The sequence below is a fragment of the Macaca fascicularis genome, chromosome 3 (genome assembly GCF_037993035.2).
Source record: "Macaca fascicularis isolate 582-1 chromosome 3, T2T-MFA8v1.1".
NCBI lineage: Eukaryota > Metazoa > Chordata > Mammalia > Primates > Cercopithecidae > Macaca > Macaca fascicularis.
The window spans coordinates 17,853,543-17,875,842 of NC_088377.1; the positions used below are offsets into that span (position 1 = coordinate 17,853,543).

The 22,300-nt window shown below is 39.8% G+C and overlaps 1 protein-coding gene and 1 non-coding gene across 5 annotated transcripts in view; one reads left to right on the forward strand and one right to left on the reverse strand.

Annotated features, from left to right (window-relative positions):
- The first annotated feature begins 2,639 nt into the window (after positions 1–2,639).
- On the forward strand, positions 2,640–2,853 carry LOC123572719 (small nucleolar RNA U3). Its single transcript, XR_006697253.1, has one exon. It is a non-coding gene; the product is annotated as a small nucleolar RNA U3 (small nucleolar RNA).
- A 4,520-nt stretch (positions 2,854–7,373) lies between these two features.
- MAP3K7CL (MAP3K7 C-terminal like) overlaps positions 7,374–22,300 on the reverse strand; it is a 45,055-nt gene continuing 30,128 nt past the window's right edge. For all 4 annotated transcript variants that reach the window (XM_015446938.4, XM_005548865.5, XM_065541432.1 and 1 more), the window contains one exon: positions 7,374–8,544. In XM_015446938.4, the coding sequence (XP_015302424.1) occupies positions 8,364–8,544 (181 nt within the window). In that variant the 3' untranslated portion in view covers positions 7,374–8,363. The remainder of the gene's footprint in view (positions 8,545–22,300) is intronic.

Consider the following 22,300-nt stretch of genomic DNA (forward strand, 5'->3'; position numbering starts at 1 on the left):
GAAGGAGAGAGAAATTTTCTGCTAAGCCCTAGGTCAGCTGTGGCCCAGGTCCCTCACCAAAATACAAGTTTGTGAGGACGTCAGTGGTCCTTTGCTTGCCCTTGAAAGCCTAGGGAAGACTTCCTGAAGTAGTCACCCCAAGGACCTCATCAACCCTTCTTATTTCCCTTAACTCTTCCTCTAACTTTATAATAATCCCTTCATTACGTTCTCTTTTTATCACCCCTTCTTAAGGGTGCTCCTCTTTCCTCCCAAGATGCTGACTAATACAGCGTAAGACTGAGATGCAGGGTAAATGGAGATTCCCTACTTGAACCTTAATCCTGAATCTCAAACTCACACCTAGTTTTGACAAACAGTCCTACTTGGGGAGTTTTAACACTTGACTAATAATAAAGAGGTCATTCGTTTCCCATTTCTAGATAGGCTACTTAAAGATCAACAAAAGCCATTCAGTAGGCTTAATATAAACTATTGTTATTACCAGCACTTGTGTTATTTGGAGTTGGGAGTCAGCATACTTAAGTGCTGTTGACACTTACCTCTCTCTACTTTATAGAAAAGGAGATCATATAACCAAATCCGTATTTGCCCGCAGATCACAGTGACTCTATGGTGAGCCTTGTGTCTTGCTGTCTTTTGTTTCTCGCTTTTTGGGTTTCTTTGCCTGGGATCTGAGATCTGACCAGCACGTTCATACTGTTAGTTTCCAGCACTCACAAATCCCTAAGATTTATTTGGCAAACTAGATGTTGTCAGAATACTTAGGGTGAGATACAATAACCATTTAAATGATAAACAAAAACAAACAAAAAAGAATCCATCCTAACTTACCCAGGACCAATTTCTTGCTGTTATTTTCCCAGCTATTTTTAAATAATCAAATCACTGTAGTATCTATGGTATTTTAGAGATTGCAAGGTCTGTGAGTCATATCCTTATTTACAGGAATGATGGGAGAAAGTCAGCTTGTTCAGCATTTACTCCATTTATGAGAAATGTGCAGGCAAAGAAGCAGCTGGGGGAAATGCTGTTTCGTGTATCATTTCACCTTGTCCTACAATCTCTTTCCCTTTCACTTTTCAGGACTCAGACCTGAGAGAACAGTCACTGCCCAGACATGTTCAGTGACAGATACAACAGTAAAATATTTTGCAAAAGCAAATTCCTCCTCTTTTGCTGTAGAAAAGCTTGGTTTCTCCTTCATACACACGGAGTCCTTCTGCTCATAATGCTGGTCCTAAACGCCTTAATCCAAAAGCAGCCAATAAGAAGTTTTTAAAAGTCCATCTCCTTAGGGAAAAACTTTGTTTTCCAGTTTGTGTGACTCAGATCATCAGCTCATGGTCCTTGTCACAGCCCCAGTCATCTACGTGTCAGCACCGCCCCTTTTATCTCCGTCTTCAGCACTGCCTGAGAAGTACACATAAACGACTGAGCAGAGACATTTTCCAAGTTTCAGAGAAAAATGAAAAGATACGATTTTAACACTGGAACTGAATACTCTCTTAAGCATGAATTTTTCTTCTAAGGAGGATTTGTTTGTAATTATGAGAAATTAAGGAATATATTCCCAGTGAATTAAAACATAGGAGATTAGAACTGGAAGGGTATTCAGGGAATCTAGAAGTTCATGCTATCTGCTTTGTGAGTGATTTCATCTCTCACTTTGTACATTTCCTTTTCTATGTTCATGTTTGATACGAGCTGCATTCCCAGCTCCGATTATTCTCATTCTTTAAAAATAAGAGGCGCTGGGCGCGATGGCTCATGCTTGTAATCCCAGCACTTTGGGAGGCCGAGGCGGGCGGATCACCAGAGGTGGGGAGTCCAAGACCAGACTGACCAACATGGAGAAACCCCGTCTCCACTAAAACTACAACAAACTAACTGGGCATGGTGGTGTGTGTCTGCAATCCCAGCTACTCGGGAGGCTGAGGCAGGAGAATTGCTTGAACCCGGGAGGGGGAGGTTGCAGTGAGCTGAGAACGTGCCATTGTACTCCAGCCCGCGCGACAGAGGGAGACTCCATCTCAAATTTAAAAAATAAAAAATAAAAAAATAATAATGATAGGCCAGGTGTGGTGGCTCATGCCTATAATTCCAGCACTTTGGAAGGATAAGGCGGGAGGATTGCTTGAGCCCAGGAGTTCAAGACCAGCCTGGGCCAACAAAGTGAGACCCCCATCTTTACAAAATATTTTTTAAAATAACTGGGCCTGGTGGTGCATTCCTGCAATCTGAGCTACTTGGGAGGATCGCTAGAGCCCAGGAGGCCGAGGCTGCAGAGAACCGGGATCACACGACTGCACTCCAGCCTGGGTGACAGAGCAAGACCCTGTCTCAATAGATAGATAAATAAATAAATAAAACAGAGAGGTGAAAAATACGGTTTTAAGAGTTCTGTTTAAGAGTATTCTGTTCCCATATGGAGTTTGTCAGCTCTAAAGCGGTAAAAAACAAGATGGATTGTAGACATTTTCATAAAAAGCAGGATTATTTGGTGTCACCCAATTAAATATGTTAATGGTCACAGCGGAGGCCGACTCAATCTGCCTTTTATTCTGCCAAGCTATTTGATACTGCTGAGGGCTTACCTATTTCCTGAGGAGAAAAATAGTCATTAAAATGACCTTACAAAGACAATGCTTGCAGGGATCATTTCTATAGCCCACTGCTAGAGAAGTTTCCCTGAACATGTGGAACACCAGAAACCACAGGCGGCGGTGCAGCGCTCTCTCCGGAGGCTGACACTGGCTCTGGGAGCTGCTTCACTGCAACTCCATTTGCCATTGAGAACCGTTTCGCTCTTCCTCTGGGAAAGTAAGAGAGAGAGGATGCAGTCTGAGGGGGTTCCCTTCTTGTAATACAAAATAATAACAACCATTGAGGACATCGCAAGTAAAATGTGTGTAACAACCCCATCTAAACAACCCTATCATCTTTCTACTATCGGTCTACCTAAATATGTATAGTATGAATAACCCTAGATAGCACTCTAATCAACTTAAGTTAGGTAACTTAGAAAACCCTTTTTTTTTTTTTTTTTTTCCTTTTGAGACTGAGTCTTACTCTGGCGTGCTCAGGCTGAAGTGCAGCGGCGTGATCTCGACTCACTGCAACCTCCACCTCCTGGGTTCAAGTGATTCTCCCATCTCAGTCTCCCAAGTAGCTGGGATTACAGGCACACCACCATGCCCGGCTACATTTTTTTTTTTTTTTTTTTTTTTTTTAAGTAGAGATGAGGTTTCACCATATTGGCCAGGCCGGTCTCAAACTCCTGACCTCAGGTGATCCATGCACCTTGGCCTCATGAAGTGCTGGGATTACAGGTGTGAGCCACTGCGCCCAGCCAGAAAACTCTTAAAACATGCTATCCTAGCAAAAAATATGTTACCCCTGTAATATGCTTAAAATTCTCCAATGGCTTTTCTTTGCTTTTAGGCCAACATTCTTAATGCGATCTTCAAGTTCTTGCCCTATTCTACAACTGTACCTTATACTATATTCTCCCTACCACTTCATGCTCAGCCATCCTGGCCTTCCTTCAGGTCTTTGAGCATGCCCCAGGGCCTTTGCACGTGTTTTCACTCTGTCTATGTTGTCTTCCTCCACCTGCCTTCTTTGCCTCTTTAGTTCTTACTCATCCATTAGATCTTAGCTCAGTAGACACTACATTAAGAAGCCATCCCAGACTCCCTCATCTCAGTAAGATTCCGTGTTTGTTTGTTTGTTTGAGATGAAGTTTCACTGTTTTTGCCCAGGCTGGAGTGCAATGGCGTGATCTCGGCTCACTGCAACCTCTGCCTCCCGAGTTCAACCGATTATCCTGCCTCAGCCTCCCAGGTAGCTGGGATTACAGGCCCACCACCACGCCCGGCTAATTTTTGTATATTTAGTAAAGACAGGGTTTCACCATGTTGGCCAGGCTGGTCTTGAACTCCTGACCTCAGGTGATCCACCTGCCTCAGCCTCCCAAAGTGCTGGGATTACAGACGTGAGCCATCGCGCCTAGCAAGATTCTGTTTTTAAGGTGCATTCATCAACTACATTTTGTCACTTATCTCACTTATGTGGTTGTCTTCATTATCTCTGGCTGCAAAACAAATCACCCCAAACTTAGCAGCTTAAAACCAGTATTATTGCCTCAAATTTCCTGAGAATTGGCAACCAGGGGCAGTTTAGCTGGGTGGTTCTGACTCAGAGACTTTCATGAGGCTGCACTCAAGATGTCAGCCAGACTGCACGTTTGAAGTCTTGCCTGGGACTGGCAGATCTGCTTCCAAGTTCACTTATGTGGCTGTTGGCCGAAGGTGTCAGTTCCTTACCCTGTGGCCTTCTCCGTGGCAGCGGGCTCACCCCAGGGCAAGTGATCCAAGAGAGAGCAGGTGGGAAGGAAGCTCCAATGTCTTTCATGACCTGGACTTAGAAGTCACATGTTGTCACTGCTGCTTGATTCTATTTGTCAAAAACATGTCTTTAAGTCCAACTGACATTAAAGGGGAGAGAAATGAGGTTCTACCTCTTATGGGAACTTTTTGGTATGTTTTAAAACGACCCCATTTGGGTATTTAGATAAATAGCTACCTCGCTTACTAGACTAAGGGTTCCTTGAGAAACCAATAGAACCCTTGTTTCTAGTGTTCACTTTTGTGTCCCTGGTATCTTCCAGGATGCCTGGCAGAGTGTGGACATTCAATAAATATTGACTATATGAATTAATGAATGAATGAAACTTTGCACTTGAATCCCAGCTCTGAGAACTTTCTACAAATTATACAACATTAGTTTCTGGTTTTGGAGAAAAGGAATAATCACAGCTGTCTCTCGGGTGGTTAAAACAATACAGCCTATACAAAGCACCTAGTATAGTCTGGCACAGAAGGGGGTCATTCTTTCTCTTCCTCTTCCTTGCCTCAATCACGCATGCAATCCATCTGAAGCCCTGCGGAGCCTACTTTCCCTTATGTCTTTCCCATCCCTCTTAGTCTGTTACTCCCTTTCAATTGCTGCTGCTCTTAGACTTGCCTTGCACATGCTTTTCTATTAGCCTTCTATCAGTTTCCTGTGCCTCTATTCTCTGTCTGGTGCAATCCATCCCTAAATGTGCTAGGACCACATCATCTTTGTCATTTTTACATCTTCTATTGCTGTTGCTCTGCCCCGCACTAGCTAAGTGTACAATAAATTTTTGTTGAATAGAATTTCAGTTCCACATCTCTTTTATTTAGTTCCTTACTTGCACTAAGTTAATCATACACTCAAACCCAGGTACCAGGATGAGATAGAGATACATGCCCTGCCCATACCAAAGGTTATAAATTTTCTAGCTACGTGTAACCACATTCTTCTCATGTCTACACAAAATAAATGGCCCATAAATGGCAAATTCTTCAGTAGAGCGATTACAGAATATAATGTGAGTTACATTTTCTCTTAATTCTATCTCTAAAGCAAGCACTTTCATCCTAATACTATACTACTACTAACACCATAATACTTCTGTGCTCGTTTTTATGCTCTATAATATTGTCATTATTGCTAATAGCAAGAATATCGCAAATATAATTGAAGATAGAAAATTCTTAAATGGTCCGCATTATATAGATAATATGCAGTGGTAAATAAGATTAGTGGAAATTTGTCAAATTAATGAAAAAAAAAAGATAGATAACATAAGAAATTCCATCTTCTGACATAAGATTTCTCTGACATGCTACAAAAGTAGATGATATTTTCATGTTCTAATGAATAAAAATCTGCTTAAAATATATACACCTAGGGAAATGCTTGCTTTCTAGTCGCAAACATATATCTTTTGGAGACAGTAAAAAGTCAAGCTAACACCAGCAAAGATAAGAAAACTATCAGTGACTCCTTAATGTAATAATAATTGTGCTCAAATATTTTTACTTTGTTAAACTATTTTCATTCTGGTAAAGCAAAGAGATTTTGGAGCCATATTTCCCAGCTTCCCATTTTCTAGAAGGGACTGTGACTGCTTGAATTCTGTAAATATATGCAACTGTCTTCAGATGAGCAGTGTCCAAAAACTAATCTTATGTTAAGGATGAGTAATTTACCTTTCTTCCTCCCATTCTGCTAACTTTGTATTTGTATTAACTTAGTGAACAAATCCTCCCTTATACTGGTGTTTATTAGCGTTATACTAAAAAGAAGAGGCAGGTTACCGAAACAGAAGGTTCTTCCAGAATACTAGAGACTTCCACCTTTGGTCAAATGTTAAAGCAGTGTAAGGGTGAATAGGCTCACATAACCTGAAAACTTTGAGGTCTATCAAAAAGCTTCATTTCACAAATGAGGAAATTGAAGATCAACATGCATAAGGGCCTCCCAGCTCTGCACCACGTGGCAAAAAACCTGTGGCCCTGCACCGTGCCTCCCTTCACATTTGACCAAACTGTCCCGAGACTTGTCTATCCCACAGCACATCAATCTCAGCACTATTGTCACATTGTGGCGTACAACTCTTTGTTGCAGGTGCTGTTCTGGGCAGGATGGTTAGCAGTATCCTGGACTCGGTCCTCTAGATACCGGTAGCACCCCCTCATGCTAGCTGTGGCAACAAAAACTTTTCTCCAGACACTGTCAAAGGTCCCCTGGGGGCAAAATCACCCCGTCTGAAAACCATTGGTTTATCTGAGGTCGTCCTGTTTTAATGAATTATTCCTTTTTTCTGTTTTTTGGGCAAGTATCGCAAGATACAAATGCATCACATTGAGTATTGAAGCTCTGAGTTATTTATATGAGAAATCACAGTCTTTCTAAGAAATGGGACTTTAGGCCAGGTACGGTGGTTCACGCCTGGAGTCCCAGCACTTTGGGAGGCGGAGGTGGGCAGATCATCCAAGATAAGGAGTTCGAGACCAGCCTGGCCAACCTGGTGAAACCCCATCTCTACCACAAATACAAAAATTAGCCAGGCGTGGTGGCAGGCACCCGTAATCCCAGCTACTTGGGAGGCTGAGGCAGGAGAATCGCTTGAACCTGGGAGGCAGAGGTTGCAGTGAGCTGAGATCTTGCCACTGCACTCCAGCCTGGGCGACAGAGCGAGACTCCATGAAAGAAAGAAAGAAAAGAATGAAAAGAAAGAAGGAAGGAAGGAAGGAAAGAAGGAAGAAAGGAAGGAAGGAAGGAAGGAAGGAAGGAAGGAAGGAAGGAAGGAAGGGAGGGAGGGAGGGAGGGAGGGAGGGAGGGAGGGAGGGAGGGAGGGAGGGAAGGAAGGAAGAAATGGAACTTCGCTTCTTTTTTTTGGTATATGCAAATACAGCTAAGAACCAGTTTCGGACCAGGGCTAGGTCATCCCAACGTCTAGCACAAAGGAGGTGAAGAAAAGAGCAAACTAGAACCTGTCAGTTTTGATCCATGTTTAATGAAAAAGAAGTTACATGAATAGAAATGGACATAAAACAAAGAATTCAATTTGAGAAAATGTGGTGATAGGTAGAACAAGGAGAAATCGTTTTCATTCTGAATTTACTCGCATATTCCTATTAGCTGTTACTGATCTAAAACATCTCCTTAAATCCAAAACAATAGTTACAAGTTCACTGATGTTTTCAAGGGCACTCACCCAAATAATGTCCAAACAATCTTTTTCCATGTCCCCCCTCCCCCCATAACACACACAGGCAAAGGCAGAGATGTTTACTGTAAGGTCACATGGCGTGAAGCAAATGCAACCTTATCTGTCTATTATTACAACAGCTAGTTAGCATTGGCAAATGTGCTTTGGTTACAAACACAGTTTCTGCTAATAATTTCATGAAGAAGCTTTTAGGATATGTGACCATTTATTCTCAGTACAATCAATCATTGAAGAATAAAAATCAGAGTACAAAAGCTTATACTCTGGTGAATATAAATACATGCAGAGAAGTTTCTGAGAGTTTAAATTTGAGCATATTTGAAATATTAAAGGCATGAAATTTTAAAAATACACATGTGAAACTACAGTGAACATGTTACGGGTTTGTTGCGTGGCTTAACTCTGCTCAGCCCATGATTCTTAGCTGGGTCAGTCAATATTCTATTTTTATCGTTTTCTACCCTGTTGTACGGCATGATCATATCTTCCTAAAAAAGAAAAATAGATATATCTTTGGAAAAGAATTCTGATCTCCAAAAACATGTACTAGTAATAGTTTCACATTAATGATCTCATTTAAAATATCCCTTCTCTCAAGCTAGAAGCTGGCAAGCAGTAAATTCATCATAGACAGTTGCCATGTGGGTAACACAGAGAAGCAATAGATCTGACTCGTTATTCGTTTAAAATAAAAATCTTTTGGCCAGCACAGGGCAGTCATCAACCTCGTATGCTCACACTGAAAAACTGAAAGTTAGGATGAGCCCTGCCTCTTCTGATACTGTATTCGAAGTTTCTCCAGTTGTTCCACACATTGAGACTGGGCCAACCTCAACGTCCGATTCTCCTCCGTCAGAGCCTCGAATTCCCGAACCAGCTCAGCAGCATCCACCTTCTCCTTTTCTGCCTGATCCAACTTGGCAATGAGCTCCTTCCTGAAGATTCAGGGTACAGGGCAGGAAGAAGCACAGAATTCAACGCAAACAAATTAAATTACTCAGTAATAGCATGACGGAAGTAGAATGATTCATTCTGTTCTTCTGAATTGTTTCCCATCCTTACTTGCCTCCAATGACTTTTATTTGTCCAGCTTTGCAAGTTTTATGTCCCATTTATTCTAGTATCTCTACTAGACACTTCCAAAATACTAACTATACACCAAAAGTCCTATAGGTTAATAGTCAAAAACATGATCATTTTAAGAATACAAAAAATTGTGAAAATAATAATTTAGAAAAAAATCTGTGTATAATTTTTCATAATTTAAGATGCTGCCTGTTGTCTCGTAGGGAGGACAACTATAGTTTTCTCTCGGCTGAGTCTTTGTCCCCCAAATTCGTTGTTATCTTCCTTTGTTTCCTATATCGGAGTTGAACAAATCTCCAACAGACTTCTTTGAACTACAGAATCCCAACTCTGTCCTTGTAGATATTACCTCCTATGTCTTTCCCTAATCCTTACACACATGTTGCAGCCCAAATTAACAAAACGATGTGTCCACATTTGATGCTGGCCTGACTCTAGAATTGAGGAAGCAGGCTGAAGGTACTGTAGGAAAACTGTAATGACAACACTTTAAAGAAACTCAGTTCTTAGTTAATATTTGTAAATAATTCATTGAGGTAAATACACACAATAAGAACTAAAGGCTGGGCACAGCGGTTCACATCTGTAATCCCAGCACTTTGAGAGACCTAGGCAAACGGATTGCTTGAGTCCCGGAGTTTGAGACCATCCTTGGCAACATAGCGAGACACCGTCTCTACAAAAAATTAGGAAATCAGCTGGGTATGATGGCTGACAACCGTAGTTCCAGCTACTCGGGAGGCTGTGGCAGGAGGATCACTTGAGCCTGGGAGGTTGAGGCTGCAGTGAGCTGTAATTGTGCCACTATACTCCAGCCTGGGCAAAAGAGTGAGATCCTGTCTCAAAAAAGTAAATAAATAAGTAAAGTAATGAGTTAAAGATCTTCAGTCCGTGTGTAGATTTAATAAACATGACAACTCAAAGGATACCAGGTCTGTCTCCCGTATGGAGGTCAGGTAATCCTAACCTAGACAAAATCTAACTGAATTCTCCTTTGCCTCATATTTCTTCCTCCTCTGTAGGGCAAAAAACAGTTGGTAAATGTCCTTCAGATACAGAGTTTTCTAGATGGGTTTTCCAAAGGGAAGGTTTTGCACTGCTGGTGTTAACGTTAGATGACTGTAGGTTGTACTGAAAGCTTTATTAGATTTTTGAATTAAATTAAATTAATGTGTATTTTTAAATACAAACCAACACATCTAACCCATGACTTCAAAGATCTTATGCCCTAAAAGGAGGCTAACTAGAAGAAGATCTACGTAAAGATGACGCACAAAAACAGTTGGAGTCAATAATAATGTAGATGTGGAAGTATCTGGAAGTTACTTCATGATCATTCACAGAAGTTGTACCCAAATGACCAAAGCTTGGGACACCCTGCCACCAGTCTCAGTCCCAAGCCTTCTCCTCCTAGGCTCCCCCTACCCTGCAAAGCTCCTGAGGTTTTATGGTTGTGTTCCTAGGCAATGGTTTTGAACCCTTGTTTTAAAGTAGTAATAACATTGCCTTAGCATAAAATACATGCAAATACTATCTTCCTTACATTCTTTCATCACTACAGTTGGCCACATTTCTAAAAGCCTCTCCTCTTCCTTCTTTCACTGATCAGATACTGATCTGACACAACATAATATGAAAAGAAGAAAGGAAAGTACATACATTCCCGAAAAGCAATAATATTCAAGTTTATATTGGAAATAAGCCTGTGGCCACTGGGAACAAGGGGCAGTGGGGGTTGCTCATCAAAACACAGCCTGTAATGTTTCAATAATCCAGAGCTAGAAAACAGCCTGACCATCTCATTCAATTGGGTTTCCAAACATGTTTTATTATAGAATACTATTAGTTAAAAAAAAAAATTGAACACAAACCCAGACTACTTCTACATATGTCTGCATATTCATTCATAAATTATATACCTGCCAATATATTACATACATTATAAAGCATACCCAAATGTAGATATATAACAGGATAAGACTGGATGCTAAACCTAGGGGGTGAAAGTCTTATGAGGAACAAAATATTTACATAACCTCAACGTATCCCACAAATTACTTAATTGAAAAGTGAAATCAGTGACAAAAAATGGAAGGCCACTTTCATCAAATGACCAAAGTTGACACTGCTAGTCATGAGATAATGGATATCACACGCACTGTGAAACACACATCATTTCTGTGGTATTCCTGCCAAAAATGTACAATCTATATCTAATCATACAGACAAAATTAAATTCAGGGAAATTCTACAAAATTGCTAACCTGTATCTTAAAAAATGTTAAGAACTCCTCTGTATTTAAAGAAACCAAAAAGAAATGACAACATAGGCAATGTGCTATTCTAAACTGAAAAAAAAAAATAGTTTTGAAGAACATTATTGAGAAACTGATGTAATTTGAATACGAACTGTGAATTACATAATAATACTGTATCAGTGCTAAATTTCTTGATTTTAATTATTATTCCATGGTTAAAAGAGAGAATGTTATTGTTTCAGAATATACTTACTGAAGTGTTTAGGGCAATGTGGAACATGATGGTGTGTGTATGTACGCATATGTACATACACACATATATGCATACACATACATATATGTATTTGCACACATGTATACATACACATATGTATATATGTATGCGTGTGTATATGAGAAACAGAGAGAGAGAAGGAAAACCCCAGTACTGTCGTGAGGAAGAATAAGGCACAACTGGGGAAAGTTTTAGTAACTGTTGAATCCAGTAAAGCATATATGGGAATGTGTTTTTTTGTTTTGTTTTGTTTCGTTTTGGTTTTGGTTTTTTTGAGATGGAGTCTCGCTCTGTCACCCAGGCCGGAGTGCAGTGGTGTGATCTCGGCTCACTGCAACCTCTGCCTCCTGGGATCAAGCAATTCTCCTGCCTCAGCCTCCCAAGTAGCTGGGACTGCAGGTGTGTGCCACCACGCTTGGCTCATTTTTGTATTTTTAGTATAGACGGGGTTTTACCACATTGGCTGGGCTGGTCCTGACCTCAGGTGATCTGCCTGCCTCAGCCTCCCAAAGTACTGGGTTTATAGGCATGAGCCACTGTGCCCAGCCAGGAGTTCTTTATACTACTTTTGCAATTTTTCTCTAGGTTTGAAACTATCAAAATGCAGTTATCCTGAAAAAAAGACAAGGAGTAAATAAGGATAAAAGTTCTAGTATTTTCTTCCTGCGCCCAGTGGCCTGCCTTGGATACCCACTTTGGTGTCCACTGAGCAAAACCAGACATTAGAAAGTGTCCAATCAGGGAAAACTGGAAGATAATGTACATCACTGATACGCATATAAACAAAGTTCCTTTGGGCTCTTACTGATTTTTGAATCTTCCACACTCTTTAGAATAGAATAGGCTCGCAATAAATACTTACTAAATAAATAATTGAAGAAAAATGTAGCTCAGAGATAAATACAGTAATTTATGTTTTAAAAATGAGGAAATAGAAACTGAAAGTGTTCCATTTAATCAGCTAATAAGAAAGAGTCAGAAATCCAGCTTATCTTCTGATCAAATGTTTAGTTTTGTGTCCCTAAGCATAGCTTAGGTAGTAAATGTCAATAATTAAATATTGATTAGTAAAATTCCTCATGTAATTATTTTTAAAACATTAATGAGTAAAACCAATTTTAAGAAAAAAAAAAAAAAGGCCAGGCTCAGAGGCTCACACCTGTAATCCCAGCACTTTAAGAGGCCAAGGCGGGCGGATCACTTGAGGTCAGGAGCTCGAGACCAGCCTGGCCAACATGGTGAAACCCCGTGTCTACTGAAAATACAAAAATTAGCCAGGCATGGTGATGTGTGCCTGTAATCCCAGCTACTCAGGAGGCTGAGGCAGGAGAATCGCTGGAACCTGGGAGGTGGAGATGCAGTAAGCCGGGATCGCATCGCTGCACTCCTGCCTGGGCAACAGAGTGAGTCTTCATCTCAAAAAAAAGAAAAAAAAAAAAAAGAGAGAGAGAGACATGCTTTAAATCCCCTATCCATCAAACAGATCATCTATTCTGGTTCTATTTTTCCCTTCAAATTGCTTGTGTCGTATAAACGATTTAGGTGGAGATAGAGTTTTGCTTTCAAATCACGGTCTGGGAGGTGGTGGTAATGGGGATAACAATGGCTATTTCCCTGGCTCCATATCTAACCTCATGTAAAACTCCTGAAGCTACCTGTCATTAATTTTGACTGACAGAGGTAATAAATCACAAAATCATAGATTTTTACAATTTGAAAGAATAGTCTAAATTGTCTGGTCTGATCTTCTTGCATTGGAGAAAGTCAATAATAATTTCTTCTTTACTGGAACTCAGAAGACTCAGTGGATATGTTTCTAAATTAGTTTCATGTATTTGATAAGCAATTATACAGACATCCAATGAAAACTGTCACAACGTCTGTTGCTTCCTGTCCAGGACCTATTTATATAGATATATTTATGCTCATCCATTAGCAATTCATAATTAAACCCTGGCACATCAAGCTACAAAAACAATCTTATAAATAGATGATCTGAAGAACAAATCAATATTTATTATAGGCTAGAATGTGGTTCTGCCTTTGATTTATTGGTTCTATTTGTATCGTTTCCTTGAATGTAATGTAATATGGGGGTAGAAGACAATAGTTAGAGAGACCGTATTTCTGCAGCCACGAATCTGTAACATAGCTTTCCACATGATGCCATTCAATAGCCTAAAAGGTCATAACTTTGGAGTTCACCATAGCTCATCTGTTGTCCCCATCCTAAGCCACATGCCTGGAAAGGTTTTTAGTTGCTAAAACAAACAGGGGAAGAGAAAGTCCAAGTGAATTGGTTAAGAAAACTTTCAAACTTTGTGGAAATTAATTCCAAAATTAAGGAGATTCTTTATGTTGCAGGAGTCTGAGATGTGGATTCATCACTGGAAGAAATATTTCTCTGTGCTAAGGAGACCACTACTAGGGATCTTGGCACTGTCAAAGTTAACTAAGGACTTTTATTTGGGAAAGGCAAAATTCTAGACAGTTTGGCCCCAGTGAGCTAAAGAATTTGGGGCAATAATATAATAAAATATCTTTATCATAGGGAGAATTTTATTTTTAAATAGGGATTTAGACTGTACTGTTGGTGGATCTTGAGAGATTTATGGCCAAGTAAAAGCATTCATACACAGGAGAGAAGGAGTCAATGCCTTAAGATGAGAGAAAGGATGCCAAAGTCGACCTTCATTTTATCCAGGTGGAGGAATAATAAATGATATTGAACTGAGATTTCCAAAGCTCAGTCTAGACTATGTTGTTGAAGCCATACAAATGCTTTAATGCATGAACAAATGTACTAATATCTATTGGGAAGCAAAGGGCAATACGGCACCCTTGCAGGAGGAAGTCAGACTTGCTCCAAAGCAGGATTTCTCATCCTTGGTACAACTGACATTGTGGGCCAGGCGATTCTTTGTTGTCGGGCACCGTGTATACATTGGCATTGTAGGAAGTCTAGCAGTAACCTTGGCCTCTACTCACTAGATGTCAATAGCAAACCCACCCTCACCCCCAGTCATTCCAGCCAAAAATGTCTCTAAGTATTGCCAATGTAGGGTGGGGCAGGTGTGGAGAATTTCCCGGTGAAAAACCACCGCTCTAAAGGAAATGGAGATTCCCACTATCAATCACCCTAAAAAGAATTAATCCTGGGACAGGAAGAAAGTGGACGGCAAAAGGTTTCCTCACTCTGCTTCCCCAGACATTGGATTGGAGCCTCTTGCCTCAGCAAGGGAAACCTACTTAACGGAGCTCTCACTGAGAAGAGTAAATATGCTGTCCCTTCTAACCCACCTAATGCCTGAGGTTGCAATTTTTTGAATTGGGAAAATGAGACCTTGGCAATGACCTTGAGCAGTAGGATATAAATAACTCTCCCACATTGAGTGTTCCAATAATGGAACACTAGGCATAAGTTTAATATAGTTTTGGGCAGACAATTAGGTGTAGAAATACTTGGGAATGAAATACGCATTAAATGACTGGGCTGCACGTAATTATGTGGTGTAAAACACCCAAATCATTATGGGGCATTAACAGAAAGCGTAATCTCACAGCCTGATGGCATCTGGGATATTGAAATTTCACAAAAAACTAAATACTAAAATGAAAGAATACCTTTGGCTACATCTCTGTCTCCATACACAAAGTAAAGAACCGAGGCAGTCCTTTGCTCTTCTACACATTTGCTCAGCAAGTATTTATTGAAAGTCTGTTACAAGCCAGCCACCGACCTCTATTCTTGCTAGCCAAGTCAGTCTTGGGAAGCGCATCTCCACAGCTGGAAAATGAACTCAAATCTCATATCTTACCCAGAAGGCATCTGACTCGTATCAGACATCGTAGGAAAGAGAAGATAGAACTTTTCTCCACGTTACTATATATCCTTCAAACACTCGTGGAGAAATATCTCCATTTACCTTATATTTATGATAACAAAAATGTAATTTCTGGAGGCTGAGTAAATATTTAAGAAAAATATCTTAGGTATATAAAAGTGAGGTTTGGTTTTCAGTGTCACCTTCCTGTGGAATCCTTTTTCAAAGAAAGTCATACCCTGAAGGGATGCAAATAAAACAGATAAAATTGGTCCTTCTCTGGTTGATCTGGGTACAGTCCCCTGCCTGACACGCTCTCCCTCCTGAATCCATGAGAGACTCCTCAGAACACACTCTAAAAGCTTCTGCCTTTGGGAATATCCTTAAGAAATAAATGCTTCTGGTTAAACATTTTAAAAAACGTTAAAACCTCCTGTTATTAGAAATCTCAGATAAATATCATGACTAAAAACAAACCAAAATTCCACGAATTTTAGTTTATGCCTTTGCAAATTACACATGCACCCTTTTGCCCCATCTTGATATGCTCCCCTAGATGAAATGTTACTCCCCTAATCATCATTTTATACTTTTTAAAAAGACATGAGAATATAAGTCACACATTGATTTTGATGGCCTCATATGAAAACCCCTTTCTAATATTTTGCCTGAACACACTAAAATTACGTAACATTTTTCACCTCAGAAACAAAAAGACAACCAAATTTAAAAACAGGCAAAAGATCTTTAGAGTTATTTCTCCAAGAAGCCATAGAAACGGCCAATGAAGCACAGGAGAACCCGTGCAACATCATTAGCCATCAGATAACTGTAAATCAAAACCACAATGGCACATTGTTTCACACCCACTAGAGATGGCTAGAATCTAAAAGGCACAGGAAGTGTTGGCAAAGATGTGGAAAAATTGGAACCTTGATACACTGCTGGCAAGAATATAAAATGTCAACCCCTTTGAAAACAGTCTGGCAGTTTCTCAAAAGGTTACACATTGAGTTATCATATAAGCCAACAATTCTACTGCTAGGAACCTACTCAAGAGAATTGAAAACATATGTCTACCTCAAAAATTGCACACAAATGTTCATAGCAGCATTATTCACAATAGCTAAGAAGTACAAACCAACCCATTAAATGTCCATTAGCCTATAAAAGAATAAAATATTGTATATTCATACAATGGAATATTATTCAGCAATAAAAGAATAAAGTACTGATGCATGATACAATGGGGGTGAACCTTAAAAACATTATGCTAAGTGAAAAAAGCCAATCACAAAAGATTGTATATTATATGATTCCATTTGTATGAAATGTCCAGAATAAGCAAATCCATAGAGACAGAAAGTAGATTATTGTTTGCCAAAGTCCAGAAATCAAGGGTCAATGGGGAGTAACTGCCAAAGGGTGCCAGATTTATTTCTGCAGTGAAGGAAATGTTGTAAAGTTGGTGATGGTTGCACAACTCTGTGAATATACTGAAAACCACCGAATTGTAATAGCCAGGATATAGGATCAACCTAAGTGTCCAAGTGTCCCTCAGTAGAAGAATAGATTTTTTAATGTGATATATCTATACAATGAAATACTATTCAGCCATTTTAAAAAATGAAATCTTGTCATTTGCAACAACATGGATGAACCTGGAGGACATTATGTTAAATGAAATAAGCCAGGCACAGAAGGACAAAGACCACACGATCTCACTTCTATGTGGAATCTAAAAAAGTTGATCTGATCTCATTGATGTAGAGAGTAGAATACTGATTACCAGAGGCTGGGGAGGGTGGTAGGGAGAGGGGCATGGGATGGGGTTATTCAATGGGTACACAGTTACAGTTAAACAGGAAGAATAACGTCTGGTGTTCTCCTGTACAGTAGGGTGACTGTAGTTAACAATGATGTACACTTCAAAACAGCTAAAAGAGAGGATTCTGAATGTTCTCATCACGAAGAAATGACAAATATTCGAGGTGATGAATATGCTAATCACACTGGTTTGATCATTACACAATGTATGAAAACATTACGCTCGACCCCATAACTAAGTACAATTACTACATGTCAATTAAAAACAAAATAAAACTGGCCAGGTGCATGGCTCACGCCTCTAATCCCAGCACTTTAGGAGGCCGATCACTTGAGGCCAGGAGTCTGAGAGCAGCCTGGCCAACATGGCGAAACCCTGACTCTACTAAAAATATAAAAATTAGCCCAGAGTTGGGACACACACCTGTAATCCCAGCTATTCGGGGGGCTGAGGTGGGAGGATTGCTTGAACCTGGGAGGCAGAGGTTGCAGTGAGCCAAGATGGCACCGTTGCACTCCAGCCTGGGTGACTGAGCAAGAGACTGTCTCAGAACAATAAAATAAAATAAAATAGTTTATAAAAAATACATAACATGAGGATGCAAAGACATAAGGATGATACAATTGACTTTGGGGACTCGGGAAAGGGTGGGAGAGGCGTGGGGAATAAAAGACTACACATTGGGTGACAGGTGCACCAAAATCTCAGAAATCATCACTAAAGAACTTACTCATGTAACCCATCACCGCCTGTGCCCCAGAAACATATTGAAATAAAAACATCAAAATGAATAAATAAAACATTCTTCAATCTGACTTTTCTGAGAGTGTCTCTTTTCCTGACATTTAAGTTAATCTTCTAAACACCAAAGTACCCAGTACAATATTTCATACCAAAAAAAATAAATAAGTGGTTTCTCTACTGGACAAGATAAAATGCTTTATCTGGAACAAAGCAAACTTTACAGTTGATTGCAGTTTAATAATATACTTTAAAAATTTTCTGTCAAACAATTTGGTAATAGATCTCATTTTTAAATTTTTTTTCTAAATTTGGTGATAGATTTCAAAAGCCATAAAATGTCTATATCTCACTTCAATGAGTTTCATATTACATACACAAAAAGCTATGTATGTTGTAGAAATATGCTTATAATATTTACGGGAAAAAATCATTTTATACATTCCATGTTAGTATATATGCAATTATATTAAAATGTCTCTTCACGTGAAAAAGGCCTCGAAATAATTAGATTAAAATGATGGAGTTCTTTAAAGATATCAGAATTTTTGGTAATTTTTCAAAGCTTTCAAGAAAGTCTTTCCCATCTTTTTTTACACTGAGAAGAAAAAAAATCAATAAAAATATAACAAACCTCTCGTACATCATTGGTCATAAGCCAGAAGTGATTCTTTAAATTGGATTCAGCCAATGCTGAGTTTATAATCCTAGAAAATGTTTGACTCTCTTTCTGCATCCAACACATACGATTTAAAATAACAGTTTCAGCAACTCTTCTCATCATGCCTCTTCAAATTCTCTCAAACTTGATCCAGGGAGACCTCCTCTGGAGATGAGAGAGAAGTTCAGTTTGGAGTTCAAACCTTAAGCAGTGTCTGAATGACTCCAATAAAGAAAAACTCTCTCTTAAAATACCTTAGTTAGCGTCTCTTTGCATCTAGCTTATGCCAGCCAAGGTAGAGGCAACACAATCAGCTACACTTTATGAAATGATGGGAAAGAAATTCTCAACAGAATCATCAAAAAATGGAGAGCTAACTACTTGGGTCAAATTCATTTGGCCCAATATATCTTGCTTGAAAATAAAGACTGTTCAGGAAAAGATGTTTGAAAATGAATTTCCACTTCAGTAAAGTCTTAACAAAAATAACGATCATTAATAATCCTTGGAAAACCAAGCTCTTGTATTTATAAATATAAGATATTACCATATTTCCCAATTTAACAATTTATCCTAGCTGTTCTTTTGTTTTTGTTTTTGTTTTTGTTTTTGAGATGGATTCTCACACTGTCGCCTGGGCTGGAGTGCAATGGTGTGATCTAGGCTCACTGCAACCTCCACCTCCCGGGTTCGAGCAATTTTCCTCCTAGCAGTCCTTCATTGCTGATATTGACTCTGTAATACCAGCACTTTGGGTGGCTGAGGTGGAAGGATTGCTGTAGGTCAGGAGTTTGAGACCAGCCTGGGCAACACAGCAAGACGCCATCTCTTTACAAAAATTTTTTTTAATTAACAGGGCATGCTTGCATGCGCCTGTGGTCCCAGCTATTCAGGAGGCTGAGGTAGGAGAGTTGCTGGAGCTCAGGAGGTTGAGGCTGCAGTGAGCTATGATTGCAGCACTGCACTCCAGCCTGGGTGACAGGGCAAGCCTTTGTCTCAAAAAAAAAAAAAAAAAAAAAAAAAGGAAGAAAGGGCCCTGGTAGGTTAGGCCAAGAGCTTGGTGTGAACAGGGGCTCAGTGACTGGAGGACCCACCTCCTGCCTCGGGAGAAGTGAGGAGGCCAATGTAGCTGAAGTTGAGGGATGAGATTGGAAGTTCTACAGAGGTTCCAAGGCATCCCCAGGTAGGTCCTGAAATCTAGCCCAGAACTGGCTGTCATTTTCTAGCAACAAGAAACCCTAGGCAGGGAAACTAGTTACAATATTGCATCAACCGAGATCTCAAGTAATAAGTCCCAAGCCCAAATGGTAGAAGTGAGAATGAAGAAAAAGGAATTAGAAACTTTATGAAAAAGAAAAAACATATATAACGAAAGAATTTGGCCTTGGCCCTATATCTAGCCAATTATTTTGGGAGAAACTTCAAGTACTTTGGGGAAGGGAACAAGATGAGTTCTACAGAAACACACACGGGCATATAAGTAATTAACGAGGGGGTCTGGCCCACTTGTGTGTGGTCTGGAAGTTTGTATAAAATGCCTCCACTAGCCTGCTAGCCATGTTATTTCTAGAAGCTGACTTTTCATTTTTTTATTTTTTGTTTTTATTTTTTTGAGACAGAGTCTCACTCTGTCACCCAGGCTGGAATGCAGTGGCATGATCTTGGCTCACTGCAACCTCCGCCTACTGGCTTGAAGCAATTCTCGTGACTCAGCTTCCTGAGTGGCTGGGATTACAGGAGTGTGCTACCTACTACTCTCAACTAATTTTTTTGTATTTTTAGTAGAGACGGGGTTTTGCCATGTTGACCAGGCTGGTCTTGAACTCCTGACCGCAGCTGATCCGCCTGCCTTGACTCCCAAAGTGCTGGGATTATAGGTGTGAGCCTCTGTTCCTGGCCCCTTTTTTCATTTTAATATTGTTGTAGTGGTACCCAGAGTTATCACTGCTTTCAATGCAAACAGCAAGGATATGTTTCAAACATTAGATAGGAGTTGCTCTCGTATCATTATCCTACCATATCTTTTTTTTTTTTTTTTTTTTTTTTGAGATGGAGTTTTGCTCTTATTGCCCAGGCTGGAGTGCAATGGCGCAATCTCACCTCACTGTAACCTCCACCTCCTGGGTTCAAGTGATTCTCCTGCCTCAGCCTCCCAAGTAGCTGGGATTACATGCATCTGCCACCACACCGGGCTAATTTTTGTATTTTTAATAGAGACAGGGTTTTGCCATGTTGGCCAGGCTGGTCTTGAACTCCTGACGTCAGGTGATCTACTTGCCTCAGCCTCCCAAAGTGCTGGGATTACAGGTGTGAGTCACCGTGTCTGGTCCCTACCATATTTTTTTTAATGCAACATAAAAAAACTTACAGAGCATGTAATTTAGGGGATGAGTATTGCATTTCCAAAAAAAGAAAAAAAGCTACACATAAATTTAATTTAAATAACAAAGTCCTCCAGTACCTTCAGTCTGAAGAGTTTACAAATAGAGACATAATTACTGGAGATTTTTCTATCATACCACCACACTTCACACACATACACACACCAGAAGATACGTTTACAGGCTATTTGTCATACAACTAGTCGTCTTTGACTTCAATACAGGTCACGTGATTAATAATCTTCAATTCCTTCATGAAATTTTTTGTAGGACTCCAACCATGTGTTACCATGCAATCTGAGTATTCCAAGCAACTTTGTCAAAACTCTTAGAACAAAAAGAAAATAGTCAGACATAGGAGGGAAAAGTTTTGTTTGTGACCTCCTAATAAACATCTTTTAATCCCCTGTAGCCGAAAGTTTAGATATGATTTTATGTTTGAAGCATGGCAAAGCAAGGAAGGAAGGAAGGGTTTGTAAGGTACTAACTGAGGTCTACAGAAGTCTAGCTCCAAAACCCATACTGTCCACCATCAGGCTATACTGTCTGACCACCATTCTGGGAGTCTCAAAAATTCTAAGGATTTCACAAACTTCTCAACACAGAATGTATTTCATTCGCTTTCTTGTAAAAATTAAATTTCGTGTGTGTGTGTGTGTATTTTTATTATACCACCACACTTCACATACACGCACCAGAAGATATATTTATTTACAGGCTATTGATCATATAACTCTTCCTTTGACTTCAATACTGGTCACATTATAAATAATCATCAATTCCTTTATGAAATTTCATATCTATATTAATGAAAATAATAATCATTAATAACCTTGGAAAACCAAGCTCATGTATTTATAAATATAAGATATAACCATATTTCCTAATTTAACAATTCATCTTAGCAGCCCTTTATTGCTGATATTGACTCTGTAATCCCAGCACTTTGGGAGGCCAAGGTGGGAGGATTGCTTGAGGCCAGAAGTTTGAGACAAGCCTGGGCAAGATAACAAGATCCCATCTATTAAAAAAAAAAAATTTTTTTTGAGATAAGAGTCTCACTCTGTTGCCCAGGCTGAAGTATACTGGCACGTGATCTCAGCTCACTGCAATCTCTACCTCCCAGGTTCAAGTAATTCTCTTGCCTCAGTTTCCCGAGTAGCTGGGATTACAGGTGCCCGCCACCATGCCTGGCTAATTTTTGTATTTTTAATAGAGACAGGGTTTCACCACGTTGGCCAGGCTGGTCTCGAATTCGTGACCTCAAGTGATCTACCTGCCTCAGCCTCCCAAAGTGCTGGGATTACAGGTGTGGACCTCTGTGCCCGGCCCCCACAAAATATTTTTTAATTAGCTGAGCATGGTAGCATGTTTATTTCTTCTCCCCCTCCTTTTATTGGGGTGACACGTGATATATAAGAAACAAACAATCACAATATGTTTGTGTTCTGTTTCACACATTCAACAATAATTTACTCAGCCTCTAGGTGCCACATATCATACCAGGCTCCAGGAATCTGATGGTGACAACACCTGACTACCTGTGTTTTATGGCACTTACCACCTAGTAGGAGATGTAATCAAAAGGAGATCTAATCAAAAGATCCTAGTAATCAAAATATCTCATTAATAAATGGG